The sequence below is a fragment of the Montipora foliosa genome, chromosome 1 (genome assembly GCF_036669935.1).
Source record: "Montipora foliosa isolate CH-2021 chromosome 1, ASM3666993v2, whole genome shotgun sequence".
In the NCBI taxonomy this organism is placed as follows: Eukaryota; Metazoa; Cnidaria; class Anthozoa; order Scleractinia; family Acroporidae; genus Montipora; species Montipora foliosa.
The window spans coordinates 16,531,035-16,548,534 of record NC_090869.1 but is presented as its reverse complement, the minus strand read 5'-3'; the positions used below and the strand labels follow the sequence as shown (position 1 = coordinate 16,548,534).

At 40.8% G+C, this 17,500-nt stretch overlaps 1 protein-coding gene across 1 annotated transcript in view; it reads right to left on the bottom strand.

Annotated features, from left to right (window-relative positions):
• Positions 1 to 17,500, bottom strand: part of LOC137975483 (uncharacterized) — a 34,099-nt gene that overhangs the window by 15,226 nt on the left and 1,373 nt on the right. Inside the window, exon 1 of the mRNA XM_068822604.1 lies at positions 17,437 to 17,500. This exon is cut by the window's right edge and continues 1,373 nt beyond it. Coding sequence (XP_068678705.1) covers positions 17,437 to 17,500 — 64 coding nt within the window. The remainder of the gene's footprint in view (positions 1 to 17,436) is intronic.

Sequence of the window (17,500 nt, the reverse complement as noted above, 5' to 3'; positions counted from 1 at the left end):
AAGCAATACACAAACTGCAGCAATGTATGTTACGTTCACAAAGTGGGAATGAAAAACAAATTCCTCACCTGATGCTTCAACATGCATTTAAATTAATTTTCCATCAACAATTCAAGGGACTGACTTTTCAGTGTCTATTCAATGGTATTGATTTACGTTTCCATGATAAGTTTGAAAGTGAATCAGCAAACCACAGTGCCCCTATGAAATGGGAAATAACTTTAACAAACCCTTTAAACTAACATTTTACAAAGGACACCATTGTTGATGCCCTGCGTAGAACAAAGAATAAATTGAAAGAAGAGTTAGTCTACAGTTTATCCACAATGGACAGTTAGTGGCTGCATTCACCAGCGAGAGAACACCCATCAAGTTTCTTCTCAAGCAACCAGGTGTTCAAGGAGCTATTCAATTTCCAAAGAACACTATGGTTGTGTACCAGTACTTGGGTGAATTCGGTTACCTGTCCGGAAACTGAAACTCAAGTGAAACTGAAACTTGTGGAGCCAAACAACTTGTTGAGTTGGTACTTAAACTGGGTAGATAATTATGTCTACAAATATTGTCTATTCAATCAACAGTTTCTCCTAATTTTGTGTACCATTCACTTGTTGGTTCCTTAATAAAAAATCGCTAATTCAATAAAAAATACAAGCACTGAAGAACAAACTGCTCAAGAATGCACGACTCCGTCGTGCCGCACACGCGGATGCAAGAAGGTTTACTGCCGTCCCTACAAGCTGCAAAAAGCACCCTCCCAGCCCAAGATTGTTGGATCTGGTGACTCATATGCTTGGGAATGATATTGAAAAAAAAGTTGCCAAGACAGTTGCTAAGATGTATAAGTCGTCAGTTCCTTTGTCACTGACACCCAGGGATGGTGGTGCAGGATATTCTAGACCCGTCCAGGATTGGCCGTACCCCAGAGGTGGGGGTAGACAACTGCCGACAACTAGAAAGGTCAGGTGTTTCAAGTGTCGCCGTCTTGGGCAAATTGCCCGAAACTGCCTTCAGTCCCCCATGAATTGAAATAGGTCAAGAGTGTTTATCTTGTACATCTTTCTGCATGAAGGTACGATCTGAAATAAACGTCTCTAAGTTAATTATCATTTGTTGTAGCTATTTCTTTCTTTTGCGGCCCTTAACTCTTCCTCCAGTGGGGTCAATTGTCCCAGGGTGTTCTAAAGCCCTTTGTGCCCGACTCTTGCAGTTGCGCCGGGACTGTTGTCCTCCGCTGGTCCCCGGGGGATCCCATTTCTCACCCGTCACTCTCTTTGTATCTCCGTTAGCCACCTGATACAAAAGACAATGTCCTCAACAGTATCTAGTACCTGATTGGGAAATTGTGTCCAACTTTAACCCAATGGTGGCAGCCGCATTGTTACACCAACGGGAAGTCCGCTGGACAACTCTCCCGGGGGCCGCTGTGAGGGCATCAGTCCCAGATCATGAATGCTTTGTTGTGGGAAAACCGCCGTATGCCGCTTCAAGGTTGCCCTCTTTATGGGTACGTGACCCCGAGTGTTTCATTGCGGGTGAAATTCACCAACATCTCGATGTTTGGGATAAGCTAACCCAAGATCTACCCAACAGAGATGAAATAATGGGTTGGATCCATAAAAAAGTGTCTGTCTACGACTTTGTCCAACCGTTCAAGAGACAGTTTGGTGGCTGCACCTACGATTCCAGCTTCCCTGAGCCAAGATTGTTTCATAACCACAACTCTTGTAAGCCGTTTACAGAGTTCATCTCAAAAACCATAATGGATCGCATTGCTGTCGGTGCCGTTGGCGTCCATGAAAGGGTTGGACAATGTGCCTCCCACACCCCCCCCCCCCCCCCCCTCCCGCTATCAATTGTGATGCCACTGACTGTAAAACCGAGCAAGCCTCGCCTATGTCAGGACCAGCGCTACCTGAACTGTTGGATGCGGGATGTGCCCTTCCGTCTTGATTCGCTCGTTGATGTTACACGCTACTTGGAGTAGGACCATTTTCAGACCAAGCTCAATGACCTGCTAATGTCGACTGCTAATGGCTTTCCAGTGGGGGAGATGGTGGTTCGTTAACCACGTGCTTCCCTTTGGCTGGAAAATCTCCCCATGTATTTACCAGTCCCTCGGCATGGTACCAACCCAGGAAATCCGGAGTCAAGGTGTTCCATGTTACCAGTATATTGATGATCGCCATGTGGCGCAGCGTAGACCCCGGTCACTTAAACAGACCGATACTCAGATCCCCGGGCCAAGCAGTTTCGAATTGACCGCAGCAGCCAGCCATCGTGCAGTTTGAATTTTAACATCTTTGGGATACTTCCTGAACCTTGCCAAGTCTGTCTTTGTACCTGTTCAACACCTTGTTTATCTGGGACTTTGCTGTGATTCAACACTTACAGCCTTTTCTCTGCCGTCTGACAAGATCCAGAAATTTGCTGAGCTTCGAGAGCAGATACTATTTGAGCATCCTGTCATTGGTTAGCATCCAGAAGATTATTGGCAAATGTATTTCTTTCAGCTTGGTTGTTCCAGCAGCGAAGCTGTTTACTAGAGAGATGAACCTTGCAGTCTCCATCTGAGCCCTTAAATCTAAGAAATTTGTCAAGATCACTGGCCCCCTTCGAAAGGAACTTGAATACTGGCGATCGCTTGACACATGGGAAGGCCATATGACCTGGCGTGAAGAGGGCCATGTTTCACTCTCATTGGCTTCGGATGCGTCTGGTTCGGGTTGGGGCGGGGCACTGTTGAACAGTGATGGTCAAGTCGTGCAAGAGGTTGGTGACTCATGGTGTGAAACAAAGCGGTCCTCTCCAATTCATGTGAGAGAGACAGTTGCACTTTCTCGTACGGTCCGATCCTTGAGCGATGTTGTCAGGAATCGTCGCGTGGACGTTTTGATCGACAGTTCAGTGCTCTATGGCTGTTGGGAAAGGCAGTACGCCAGCTCTCATTCTGTGCTGGAGGTCTCGGCTCGGCTCGTTAAGTCGCCTGATAACCCTGCCGAGGCTCCTTCTCGACGCCTTTCGCTTGTGGACTCCACCCTTACTCCCAGGATTTGGTCGACTGTCCAAAGTGTGTTTGGCGGCCCACAAGGATCCCACTTGTGACCTCATGGCTTTAGATTCCAATACCCAACGGGACAACAATGACATCCCACTTCCGCACATTGCGCAGTACCTACGTCCCAAGCCATAGGTGTCAATTTGTTGACTCAACACATTGCTCGGTTGAAGGGTTCAGTCTTTGAGAGCTGTAATGTTTTCCCCCCATTTCTGCTTATTGGTCCTGTTTTAAAATTCCTTCGGGAACAAAAGACGCGTTGCACTATTGTGGTACCGGACAGGTACCCTCGGCCTTACTGGTGGCCTATCCTCCATGCTGAGTGTTCGCTACGACTGCGTCTGGCCAGGCAAGGTGATGTTGGCGTGCTACTTCGTCCAGCTAAAGATAGCTTCGTGGATTATGGCCCTATCCCTTGGGACCTTTGGGCCTTCAGAGTATGCTTTGATTGCTGACGGTCTTCTCTTTTTAAAAGAACGGAGGAGTAAGGCGTGGAAAGTAGAATCCTTTTTTGCCTTTACAGTGAATTCAATAAACCAAGCTTAACTTTGTTTTGTGCTGTCTCATCTCTTTTTCATAACTTTTTCTCGTCTCTCCCTAGCTCCTTCGCGAGGTTTTCAGAATCTGGGTCCCGGCAGTGGCCTGCCCTCAGTGTTCTTATCCAAACAACAGGCTGTTCAGGTTTTGCCAGCAATGCGGATACGCAAGGCGCATGTTGTTGTCCCCGCCGCAGCAACAACCCCTCGAGATCGATGTCGAATCAATCAAATCCCGGCCCAGCTGTTTAGTAAACAATCCCCATATGAACGTCAGAAATCTCGGTTGATCGACCGGTTGTGTCAGTTTTTAGCTTCCCTGCCACTGCCCAAGGACCTAATGTCTGCCTCTCCTCACGATTTGGTTCGTTTCTTGGTGTGGAAGGACAAAAGAGGGAAGACTCAGGTCCATGCGGTTGGATGCCCTCGTCGGGGGCTCACGTGCCCCTCTCAGTGTGGTTGCCCTCACCGGCTCATCCTTTATAAAAGTATAGGAGGACACGTCAATATTTGCAGTACCACATACACCATTATCATTGCCTTAAGTGTTGCACATCTCAGTTTGAATCTCCACACTTTTTAGGGTAATGGGATCAAAACAACATTAAATTCCCATATCATGCATTTTTTGGGATTGTAGCAGGCATTTCCAAATCAATGCAGATTGGAGGTTCATTAGTCACTGGGTCATCTGAAGATAAGTTGTCTTCGATGTCTGCAGCAAGTAGTTCTGAAAGAGCCTAATACAAAATAAAATGCGAATATACAAGGCAATTCTTTTCACTTTACTACAACTTGAATCCTTGAATTTGCTTAAGTTCATTTTTAAAAATTGTCATTTCTTCGTGTTTTTTGAGTGACAAACTTGAAAAATAAAGGACGGAAATTATCGATTATAGGTCATTTGTAAGGTCGGCTAACTTGCCGTTATTTTCCAAGTAAACCCAGCATAATATATTTTAAAACTGGGCAGATGTACACTGAAATTTGCCACCATGAAACCATTGTTTATACATCGGGTCGCGCGATCCCCGCAGTTCAAAGCGTGTGCAAACATCGACATGTAAGTGGGCAAATTTATTTGATTCAGAGTAAAAGAGAAGCAAACTGACAAGCACTAACTTCTCGACGCCTTCGTCTCTGAAGGCGATGTTCGCTTGATAACCGCGGCTTTTTCGCTTCGGGGCCGTAGCTAAACAAGAATGGAATAGCATCATCCTTTAATTCCCTCCTAGATTTTTCCCCTGTTAATTTTGCCTGGAGATCGATCTAGAAACAGATTGCCATGAAATGATCGCTGCAGACGTAGCTGTTTTCAAGTGGTGGCATACTCTTCCGTCTGATTCTGTCCAGCCATGCCTTCGCGCGATCGTCTCGTACGATCCTGTGGTAAGTCACCGTGTACGTGTGTTCCCGTTTTTCTTTGTCTTCTTTGAATAACTATGGCAACCAGGTACACAAAAGCTCACTATTTCGAAGATATAGATACAACGACAGGAATTATAATTTAAGCAAAGTTGAAGAATGAAGAAGCAGATTTCATAAAACCCCGCGGAAAATTGACGATTCTACGTCATCACGAGCTGCTGACCACTGACCGCGGCTCAAATTTTCTCCAAAATGGTGGATTTCTATTTGCATTTTCGGTCGTCTTTCAGGTACAATCCAGATCAAAACAGTATGCCATGCATTGCTGAGGCAGAAACTCCCATAAACTGTAAAGGAAGGAAGCCTTAGCCAGAAAATCCTTACAACTACTGCAGATGCTGTAAAGCATAGATAAATATTGTGCGCGGTAATTCGTCAAAGTCCATTTCCACGGAAAATGTGTTTCGGGAAAATTTAGTACACAGCTTCAAACGGCTGTTCGGAAGCATCCGGATGGCCACACATATTTTTGTAAATTTTGAAGTATTTAAATGGCTGTATCTCGCTTAATATTGGGTCTATTAACACCAAACCTGGGGATTTTGTAAAGCTTGGTGTGCACTCTCTGACTATGTGGATCAATAGTTGCTGACCCCATAATTTGCAAACTCGTACCTTGTCCCACTCGGTTTGAAATCAGGCAATAGCTAGGTCACCCATTGGATTTATTTCTAAAAGCTATGCGATGTTCAGCGATACGCTATCCGCTGTTATGAATGAGCCATCCAGACTTCAATTCGCTGCAAAAACTATTTACTTCTTTTCTTCTGCTCTTAGCAAATTTGAGTATCGCTTTAGTCTGTTCAATCCAGGCATTCTAGTTTGCTTCCAAAATGTATCACCCTGCTTCTGAGCAACAGGGTATTCCGAGTAAACGCTGTAAAGAGCATCTTGTTGATATACATTTCTGACCACCTCATCTCTGGGGTGCGCCACTTCGCTTTTCTTGTTATCGGAGCTTGTCAATGGTGACTTCGACAAGTAATTTAATTTCAGCCAATCAGTATTTTGCGTCCAAAATTTGGACGCGACATTCAACAAGACACTATTTCAAAAAAAGAAATATTGTTTCTTTTCTCGAATGGTAAGGGCACGAGAAAAGATAAAATACTGTAGTGTGGGTCACTCTGTCATTTTATTTCCCGTCGTCTACTGAAACTCTCGAGAAATAAAGATATAAATGTGGACGCAAGCTCTCTTGGAACGGTGAGAAGCCTGTCAAGGAATATTAACCATTAAAGAGAAGAACAGATACTTGTTTATGTGCAATGCACCTAAGCATAAAGCCTACAAATACCTATTTCACCTTTAAATGCCACCGCATAACATTTCAAATTCCGTCTTCCGTGAATCTTCCATCACTTGTGTTACATGTTAACCTAGCCAGTTACCGATACTAGCTTTAAAATAACTGGTTCCTGGTTAACCCGATTTATTACTACGACTCACTAGTGCGAAGATTGTATACATTACTCATTAACACGAAGAGAATATATTGCTTTAAATCTGACCCAAAATCATTCAGATGGTCAAAACTTCATATTTATGACCCATTTCCTTCGCTTTTTCTTTGTCAGCATTATGATTTGCCATACTTCAGGTTCACATGTTTATAAGTTTGGTTTTACATATCACAGCTGTTTAGATTTTCAATTCCAAAATCTGTTTTCACCCTGAGGTCAAAATAGATACGTTTCGTTTCTGAGGAAACGAAGCAAAAATCAGAGCCGTGTGGGCAGGCTCTCCTTCTACCCCTAACCCCAGTCCTTCGGAGAGCCTGCTCGCAGGCTATAAGAGAACCTATCCCCCTTACGTGGGACTCTTCTAATGATAGTTTCTTAAAATATAATTTTAGCTACGCAGAGTATTTTTAGAGAGGCACCTAATTGGCCAGTTGTAATGACATTATAAACTTTTAAATATGTGACCTCTCACAGGAAGTGCTTTCATGTTGAACACTTTTCTGTGCTTTCAACGATGAGTGCAAAGCCTATCTAACCAACGGATCTCCCAACAATTTTTTCTCGTGAGGAGTGTGCATCATTCACGATATGAGTCACGAGAAAATATCAAACAACGGCTGAGTTTATCGGGCGACAATAGGGCCGTTTATACGTGAGAAAATAAGCCGCGGCTAACTCTGGCCGCGGCTTACGTAAGCCGCGAAAGGAACTAATTATACGAGTATAAACTCCCCGGCCAGGATAAGCCGCGGCTTGAGAAAGCCGTGAACGTAGATTTTGTACCATTTATACGGGGTGTTCGCGGCTAACATAAGCCGCGGCCAGAGTTAGCCGCGGCTTTATTTCTCTCGTATAAACGGCCCTAATGTTGCGTGCCAAGGTTCGAATCATCCTCGGAGACCCAGGGGCGGATCGCGGAAGCAAGGGGAAGTCTAAACGGGCGAAAGAAAATGGCGACGAAGAAAAGCATAGTAGGGCGAGAAGAGCCCTTGGGGACGCGTTCTTACCAGACCAGTTCCAAACAGTCGGGGTAATTCTGAATTCTGATCGGTGACAGAAATTCTTTGTGTTTTTCTGCCCAATCAAAGGTTAGCAGGCCGTGAAGTCGTTTCGTGTCTTCTTACACCAAAATCACTTGATCGCCATACTCGCCTGGTTCGTTCGGCAATGGTCAGTGTAAAACGCAGACTGCAGACCAGGGGTAAAACGCAGACTGAGGTTATAACGTAACTGTTGAAAAAGCCCAAACCCCTTAGAAATGATAACTTTAGGCCCAATTAGGCCTAAAAATATATTTAGGCTTAACTGTTAGCATTTCTAATGGGTTTGGGCTTTTTTCAACAGTTAAAATATAACCCCCTTTGGTCTGCAGTCTGTAGTCTGCGTTTAATTTTACACTGACCGGTCCGGCAAGGGTTAGAAATGTCTCAATCATAGCACAAAATGTACAGGGAATCGTTCGGAATATCGGCGGAGAAATACACTGGACCTTTCGCAGGTATCGTTACAGTAGCGTATTTCCAAGTGTGCGAGAGTTGTTTAAAGATGTCCTTCATTCACCTAAAATAGCAGTGATTAATTTTGATCTAACAACTATTTTTATTCTGCCCCCTTTTCCTGGTCGAGGTATTTCTAGATTTCTTGGATCAATTGCTGTGGCTGAAACGTTGCTAATGTCGACAAATTCTTGTTTGCTATTTCATATTTCATACAAAAGTGTGCAGTGTGTTAGACAGTAATAACAACAACAGAGTCCTGAGATTTGGGAGACTTAATCAATGACTATTCAAGTAAAATCTAAAACAATGCCGAAAGGAATCTTCTCCAATAGTAAAATGAGTTTGGAGCCAGGTAGTACATAATATTCTGAGTTTGTACCTCTGCAAATATAAAATCTTGATATTTCTCTTTACAGCAAAGATCCCAAAAATGTGACAACTTTTAATAATTAATTCACATTCTTTCATTATTTTTTATTAACTTATCAGCTTTATTGGACACATCAGAAAAAGTAGCACATTATTTGAATTTAGGGAAACAAAATAGAACTGCAAAAAATGAATCACTACAGAGCGAATGCATAAATGGCGGCCAAAAAAAATATTCTTTTGTTTATGTGCTAATTAGCCTCACTAGCCTCGTTTGCATGGACAAAATACAAAAGAAATGTTGCTTGAGAGCGAGGCTAGTGAGTCTAATTAGCACATAAACAAAAGAATATTTTTTGGCCGCCATTTATGCATTCGGTCTATTAACTGATTTGATGTACTAATTCATATTTCTCACAGAAAGAAGGAAACAGCATACTCTTTCTATACGTTTATACAAACGTTGCCCGTGTAGCACTTATATTTTGAACAGAATTAACTGAAGAGAGTGTAGTGTAACGTGAAGTGCTATATTTCTATCCCATATGAACCATGTGAGCGTTAGCCCTACTGATGGAACTGGGCCCACACAAGGACAGAGAAAAACTCTGACCAGGGTGGGAACCGAACCCACGTGACTTTAACGTCTTCAGTTTCCACGGCCTGCTCCCGTCTGGCCTTGTGGCTCAGTCGGTGGAGCGGCGGAGATCTAACCCGAAGGTCGTGGGTTCGGTTCCCACCCTGGTCAGAGTTTTTCTCTGTCCTTGTGTGGGCCCAGTTCCATCAGTAAATCTAACGCTTACATGGTTCATATGGGATAGAAATGTAGCACTTCACGTTACACTACACTCTCTTCAGTTAATTCTTTCTATAGTTATACAAGGATGTACCTGGACACAGTTGAACAACAATAATGATTATCATCATTCGATGTATTTTGTCCTTCCTTTTCATTGGCCGAGAGCCCACCACGTGACCTGCACATAACTACCTACAAATACGTGTTTTGCTTTCACTGGCGAAAAATGTCTGCGCATGAGTCCCGCGATATGGCACGTGACGCGTTTCCGGGACTATCATTGGCTCTCGTGAAAAAAGCACTCCCGAGAAGAACAGAAAAATGGCTGCGGTTTGAGTATCGGTAGCTTGTTGGTTTCCGTTCTTTTTAGAGCGATCAAGGCTAGTTTTAACGCCAGTTTCAAGTGGAATGTATTCTTAGAGAACGTACTTGTTGTGTAAAACGTTTGAAAGTCCAATCCAACCAGCATCCTCGGAAAATTTGCTCCTGGAAAATTATATTTCGTGGGATAAGAGTAAGAAAGAGATGAGTTTCTTACGCAATTTTTAATGTGGAAAGTTTGTTGCCACCGGGTACAAAAAGTAACTGTAATGTGCGGAAAGGAGGATTCCCAAGGTTTCCGTTCATGTGTGAATTGGCTTGTACCAGGTGGCAAGGAAATGGCAATATTGTCCAACGTGAAGGTTATTTTTTTTTGCGTTACACCTTACGATCGGCACCTCTACATTAACGATCAATGATTCGATCAGATGTGAATTTGATTTTGAATGTGATTGTGTCATTGGGAATGTAACCCTAGCTAGTATCAAATATTTTAAATAGCTGCTTTTAAGGTCATTTACTCTTTTCTGGTGAAGGTCTAAGTTATTATACTTTTTAGCAGTCACAACTCAACGATCCTTGCGTTCAAGTAGTTTCCAAGTGATGGTCGGATTTGCAATTAACTCGAGTCTAAAATCAAAATCAAAATCCATGTTAGTTAAAATAATGTTTTGAAGAACAGAATTGTAGGTACAGGTGTATATAGATATCTATAGATTCAGGTTCGTGACTGTTTTTGAAATCTTTTCTTTTTTTTTGGACTATTGTTTTCCGGAAGCAAATGATGTAACTTTGGTTTTAGGGGACTGTCATGTGTTGTTGGATCAAGGAAATTCTGTTTTGAGTCAAGTATGGTTGACAGTGGATAGTTGTTCCTGAAAAGGCTGAAAGGAAGTTTTATTGCCTCGGACTTTTTTTGGTTACACCCCACATGTTTGGTTTTTTCTTAGATGGCAAAATTTATTAATATATTATGTGATTTGGAGCTGCAGCTAGAAACAGTGTCCCATGCATAAGGTCTCATTGGATTTGATGGCAGTAAAATAACTTTGGTAAAAAATATGTTTAAAGTTTTTATCGTAACTTCTCATCTTGGTCCTGCTGGACTTCAAACATGCTCTACCATTTTGCACAAGGAACTTGTCAATCAACCGTTACCTTTTGGTGTCTTTGCAATATGATCTTTGGATAGCAATTGATTTATTTTTCCTATCCCTTATGTGTAGATATCCTATGTTTGTCACATAGTTTTAAGCTTTTATTTCCTGTAGTGTATCTTTATTATAGTTAGCACATGACCCCACAAGCATGTATTATTGCTTTAATATTGATTGTGTTTGAATAAAGGATATTGTTGTCTTGTCTTGTAGATAATGCAAAACAGCCTCAGTTGTATTTGCATTATTTCTGAATGTTACTTTTAAAGGGCAAACCATTAAAAAGTGAACATAGTTTGCAGGAGTTCAGGAAAAATATTCAAAATATTCATTCGAAGTTCCTGAAGCAGATAATTTAAATCTTGAAGAGTTTACATAACCATATTTGGAATATACGCCATTTCTATTTGGGAATGGTTAAGTCCACAGAATTCATTTTCTTTATTTTGAGAAGTACTGTAAGACTGTTGACTTCATGGGGTTCCCCATTGACGAGTAAAATCGTCTGGTGTTAGACAGAGCAAAATACTCTGGCTTTAGACAGAGTAAAATACTAAGCCGGTTTAGGGGTGAAAGCGTTAATTGAAGTGCGATCATTACTTTGACTTTCTTTTTCTTCATTTGAACCAAAACAAAGTGATTAATCATCACCTCCACCATTGCTATACAACTGCTTTGGCTTTTGGAACAAAGTATCAAAGTTGAAGCTGGTGGCTCAAGGAGTAAACTTTGCAAAAAAGTTAGGTTAAAAATATTTTTATGGTGTTTGAGTATTATTGTAGAACAAATTTGCATAGTATCATAAAAGTCATTAAATCAATGAGAATCCCAACGTGCGGATGCATTTTGCTCAGGAGGGGTCTTTTTTAAAAAAAAACAACCCTTAAAGGTAACAGAATCTTGTTTTGTGTATGTAGGCTAAAGAAATCTGACCCTTTAGAGGAACCAGTTCTAAATTGACAAATGACTGGCATTTTATAATTCATAAGTAAAAGCTATTTGCTCGCTTACCAAATTGTTCTACAGTTCCATTCATTTTTCAGATTGATAGCCTTAAATGTACTGCAGCAACTCTGCCAGCTGTTTGGTCTCAGTATCATAAGCAGTACAAATCCACAAATTTTTCTCCAAAAAGGAACAACAAGAACAACAGTCATTTTTGTAAGGGAATCCCCCTTGGGGTAGTTTGTTCACTTCACCACCAGTGTTTAACACTATCCAGGGACTAAAGCAAGGATGGAAATTGAATAAAGCTTAAATAAATTAATTGGACCACTTCTTTTACTTCTTACACTTCCTGCATTCAACTTTAGTTTATTCATCCTTTGAAATGGTAGGAATGATTACTATTATTTACAGGAATTGCTAAAAATTCATTGCATCTAATGTTGACATATTTTTTACATTTTTTACCCTAACCCATAAAATGAAAGCTAAAATTTCAGAGAGTGCTTAGGCCTAATCACTGAAACGAGGGCTTAGGCTTCATCAATAAATTATTGCTATATTGACGGTGAGTCTCATTGACTCATTGACTAATTGACTCATAAATCATGGGACCTCTTTACATATGGAAAGGTAACAGGAGTTATTTCTGTGAAGTCTTCTCGAGAAAACTGCAACATGGGATTATGCCCCTTTCAAATGTAGCTTTGTATGCTTTTGCTGAATGTTTTTGAACGATTATTACAGAAATATGAAGTTATGGTTTCTTTAAAGTTAAATCTAATGCAAGGGGATTAAAATTATTGAAGCAGCTGTGTTGCAACCAGAGTCTGCAAAGAGAGGTTAAATAATCTGTTGTACTGGAAGTACTTAGTAGGCCAGCGTGAAATTTGTGAAAAGTTTAGGAGGGTGGCACTGAATGATCACCTTCAACAAGTTTTCTAAACTTTGAAGATACCTAATTTTATATCCTCCTGCATGCTGTTTTATTGCTGGAAGATAAAATCAATTCCTGATTAAGTATTTTTTGTTGTCACATTAACCCACTACAATGTGGTGAAAGTGTATTATTAGCTGTAGTAATATTTTGTTACAGTAAAATTCTCCCTGTTAGTAAACTGGACTTCTGAATCAAATTCTCAACTTAGAATATTGTTGTTTTGGCTATTCAGAGTTAACCTAATCTATGTTTATTTCCATAATTTGGAGGAAAGCAAACAATTGGCATTTTGCTTGGAACAACTATAACATTTATAATTGCAACTAAAAGGTTTTCCTTCTAGCGTACCCAATATGAGGTGCTATGACATGTTAAGTATGATTTTGGTTATTATTACCGCTAAATTCACTTTAAAATTTATTTTTGAATGACTGAAATACATTTCCAAATTTTCCCCTCGGTCTTAATAAATTTTCCTCAATGGACCACTTGAATGGCAATTTTAACAACTTAATTTTGAAAAACAATGCGAAAATCTTAACATTTTCTGTTAGATGCGGGCCCCCGCGGAAACAGTGTGTAAATATTTAGTTGGAAGAGAAACCATTTGGAAATTTAGTGGTATCTTTTTTGTTCAAATTTTTAAAGATAAACGCATGAAATTGAAATCAAGATCGTAATCCATTAGCTGGTAAGCTCCACAAACAAATTTCCACTCAAACATTGTCACAGCAAACTAGACTCGCGTTGACGTTGAAATTGTTGAGAAATTTCCCTCGTAGCACTGTTGGCTAAAAAGTACGGTGGGCCACAACTAAAAAGAGAATCTCGCTGGCACAAAAACGCACTATGCAGTCAAAACATTTGTCCGTTTTACTGGCCTGAAAAAGGTTTTTTTTTTAATCGACGGAGATCGGCTAAAGGGCTAGTACTTCGTGTCAAGCCAACTTCTCATTTGCATTTAGATTAACATTTAGAATATCTGTACAGAAAGTATCCCAAACATTAAAAAAAGCTAACCTTAGGCCTAGAAACTTTTCTTTAGTCCTAATTAGGCCTGTTAAAGATTAGCTTTTATGAATGTTTGGGAGCCATGTTTGATTGAAGTCACGTGACAAGGCTTCGACCAATCAGACATTTTTCGCCAGTGAATGTTTTGCTGCAAATAATATTCTGCTCATGCGCAGTTGACATCACGCTCTTGTGACAAAATGGCAGATCGGTTCCCCGAGCTGTCAGAGAATGATTCGACATCTTTAGTTGATCGAAAGAACAGTGAGAATACTAAGAAAGGAACAAAAGTTGCACTCAACGTATTTTGAGAGTATCTCAAGGAAAGAAAGGTAGACGAAGAGTCACTCGTGTCATCGACGCGGAGGACAAGTTGGCAAATGCATATGTAATGAAGAGATTTTATGCTGAAGCCAGAAAAAGGCATGGCGAGCTTTACACCACTGTGAAAGCTTCACTTGTCGGGATACGCTTTGAAAACTGTGAAATTCTTCAGCTTTGTTGATGCCTAGTGTTATTGGACGTTTGACTGTAAGTACAATTTGAAGTCTACAAAATAATATAATTATCATGAGGAAGAAACCAATTGATTGGTGCCATTACTCGACTCTGCAAGGCAGCGCGCACTTACGGCTTCTCGGAAACAAAAACAAAAAACAAACTCGGTGATCGAATGATAAAACAATTATTGACCTCGGTTATCACAAAATATGGTGATTTGTCAGTGTCTCGCAGATCAATTATTTGCCGAAGCCGAAGGCTTCGGCAAATAATTTATCTGCTCGCCACTGACAAATCACCAGATTTTGCTCAACCTCGTCCAATAATTGTTAATTATCACTCGATGGATTTTTTTCCTTCCTTTTCATTGGCCGAGAGCCCACCACGTGACCTGCAAATAACTGTCTACAAATAAGTGTTTTGCTGCAAATAATACTCGACTCATCCATAATTGAAACCACGCTCTTGTGTGAAAATGGCAGTTCGCTTTCCTGAGCTTTCAGAAAAAGATTTAATTGTTGGGAATTGTGAAAAATAAAGTTAACTCAGTAATCGTATGATAAAATAATTATTGAACTCGGTTATCGTAAAATATCGTGATTTGTCAGTGTCTCGCAGATCAATTATTTGCCTCAGCCTTCGGCTTCGCCAAGTAATTGATCTGCTCGCCACTGACAAATCACGATATTTTGCTCAACCTCGTCCAATACTTGTTAATTATTGTTGTTGTTCAACTGTGTACAGCTGCTTGGGTTTTGAAATCAGCATAAATATTTTACTCAGGCAAAACCATATCATAATTCTCTGACCCAGTACATGATGTGCGAAAGAACTGAACACTGAAGTAGAACTTGAAATATTTATGAAAAAGCTGAAAGATGAAAAAAATTCCACCAGATAATTTTTTGAAAATTTACTTTAAGAATACAAAATAACGCTTCTCACTTGTTTCCAAACAAATCAGGGAAGGACACTGGACGAACTTTTGAGATAAACCTGACCAAATCTAACAAACTCCAGTTGTATTAATCTTGATTCATTTTCCTCTGGAGCGGCTCAGGCGGCATTTGTGGCATTAAGCCGGAGCGCTCGACTGAACACCTGTTCTGAGCCTCTAAAGGATAAGGATATGGCATCTTTTGTAATAAGTTGAACTCAGTAATTTGCAATAAACTTGAAACTTAAGGATATGCTATTACAACGATGGCAAGTTTTATTTTCTAGTACACTGTCAGAATAATAACACATGTGTTTCTACATCAACATACAGTGTGCGTATGTATACATAATTATTGGAAATGTGCATACCTTGACGGATGTTCCTTTGCTTAATTTTGGAAAGCAGTGGCAACTTGATTTTGGTGTTTGGGTGCTTTCCTCATGGTGATTTTTTAACTCACCAGGACAAGACATCACCGAGGATGGTGGAATTGGTTGAATTGGTACATTTTCAAAGGGAATTTGAGTCTCCTTTTCAACAAGTGGATTGCTGAAATGGCAAATGACGACTTCTTTTTTCCAAATTGCTTCCACCCTTTTGCGACAAGTGTCGCACAATGCACGAGAAAGACCATCATCTACCTAGACTTTTTTTATCGAAAACTTCTTCTTGAAAATATTCTCAAACATCCACCATGTAGGTTTTGCTTTCTCTTTTTGTTAACGTAAGAACACAATCGACAACAGTCGTCGACTGTTTCTTTCGGGTGGCTCATCGTCACGTAAAGAGAACACGAGCTCGATGGCGTTGAATTTGGCGCGCCTTGAAATAAAGTCGTGCTGCGTGCACGACATACCAGAGTGGTCCGTGCTATTAAGAATTTGTCGACATTAGCAACGTTTCAGCCACAGCAATTGATCCAAGAAGTCTAGAAATACCTCGACCAGGAAAAGGGGGCAGAATAAAAATAGTTGTTAGATCAAAATTAATCACTGCTATTTTAGGTGAATCGGTAAGGACATCTTTAAACAAATCTCGCACACTTGGAAATAACGCTACTGTAACGATACCTGCGAAAGGTTCAGCGTATTTCTCCGCCAATATTCCGAACGATTCCCTGTACATTTTGTGCTATGATTGAGACATTTCTAACCCTTGCCGAACCGGTCAATGTAAAACGCAGACTGCAGACCAAGGGTAAAATGCAGACTGAGGTTATATTTTAACTGTTGAAAGAAGCCCAAATCCATTAGAAATGCTAACAGTTAAGCCTAAATATATTTTAGGCCTAATTAGGCCTAAGGTTAGCATTTCTAAGGGGTTTGGGCTTTTTCAACAGTCACGTTATAACCTCAGTCTGCGTTTTACCCCTGGTCTGCAGTCTGCAGTCTGCGTTTTACACTGACCGTTGCCGAACGAACCAGGCGAGTATGGCGATCAAGTGATTTTGGTGTAAGAAGACACGAAACGACTTCACGGCCTGCTAACCTCTGATTGGGCAGAAAAACACAAAGAATTTCTGTCACCAATCAGAATTCAGAATTACCCCGACTGTTTGGAACTGGTCTGGTAAGAACGTGTCCCCAGGGGCTCTTCTCGCCCCACTATGCTTTTCTTCGTCGCCATTTTCTTTCGCCCGTTTAGACTTTTCCTTGCCTCCGCGATCTGCCCCTGGGTCTCCGAGGATGGGTTCGAATCGGAGTTCATATTTTTTATGAGAATTCTTTTTTTTTCTTTTTTTTTTTTTTAATAGGATTCCATTCCCTTAGTCATCGATTAAACTGGTTTGTTGAACATTTGACTCACCAGCAGCATCAGAAAAGTTTCATTCACATTCAGACTGAAGGCCGCAAATACTTTTGTCAGTTAGAAGCGCCGTGCATATTATTAAAGATATTAAAGCTTGATCGGAAACGCAAACATCTATCTTGTGAGGTTTTCAACGATGGGACCTCGATAAAAGTTATGTAAAAGGTTCTCAGACTACAAATGCTAAAGAATTCTGTCATTGACAGTGATCTCTTAGAATACGCAAAACTCTAAACTTTGCTTAACTGCTGTCGTTGAATTTTACATGTAAATTTAAAGGAATTTAACGTGCGAAATTTGCATATTTAAGCGCTGTATGGACGGAGAGAAATGTTACGAAACTTCATCCAACACTAACTTTCTTCCGAGGGCTTGGGACGCTTCTTCCGACGGCTTTTCTCAACACCTCCAAAGGGCCCGTGAACAAATACTGTAATGCCATTGGGTTTTCCAACACTGCACATGTAAGCCGTTCAACGGAAAAGCGCTTTTGTGTACTTTTTCCCATGAGAGGTCACATATGCGCAGCACTGGCAACGAGAATTTAAAATAGCTTTGCGAGACTAAAAATAGATTTTAAAAAATCATTATGGGGCATGGGGATCGGTTCTCCTACCTAATCCTCTCTTCCTGACAACAAGTCGTTCTCACCCGACATACCTCTATACTCCAATTTTTCCATCACCTCGAGAATAAATGGACTTCCGTTCATGGCGATACCATT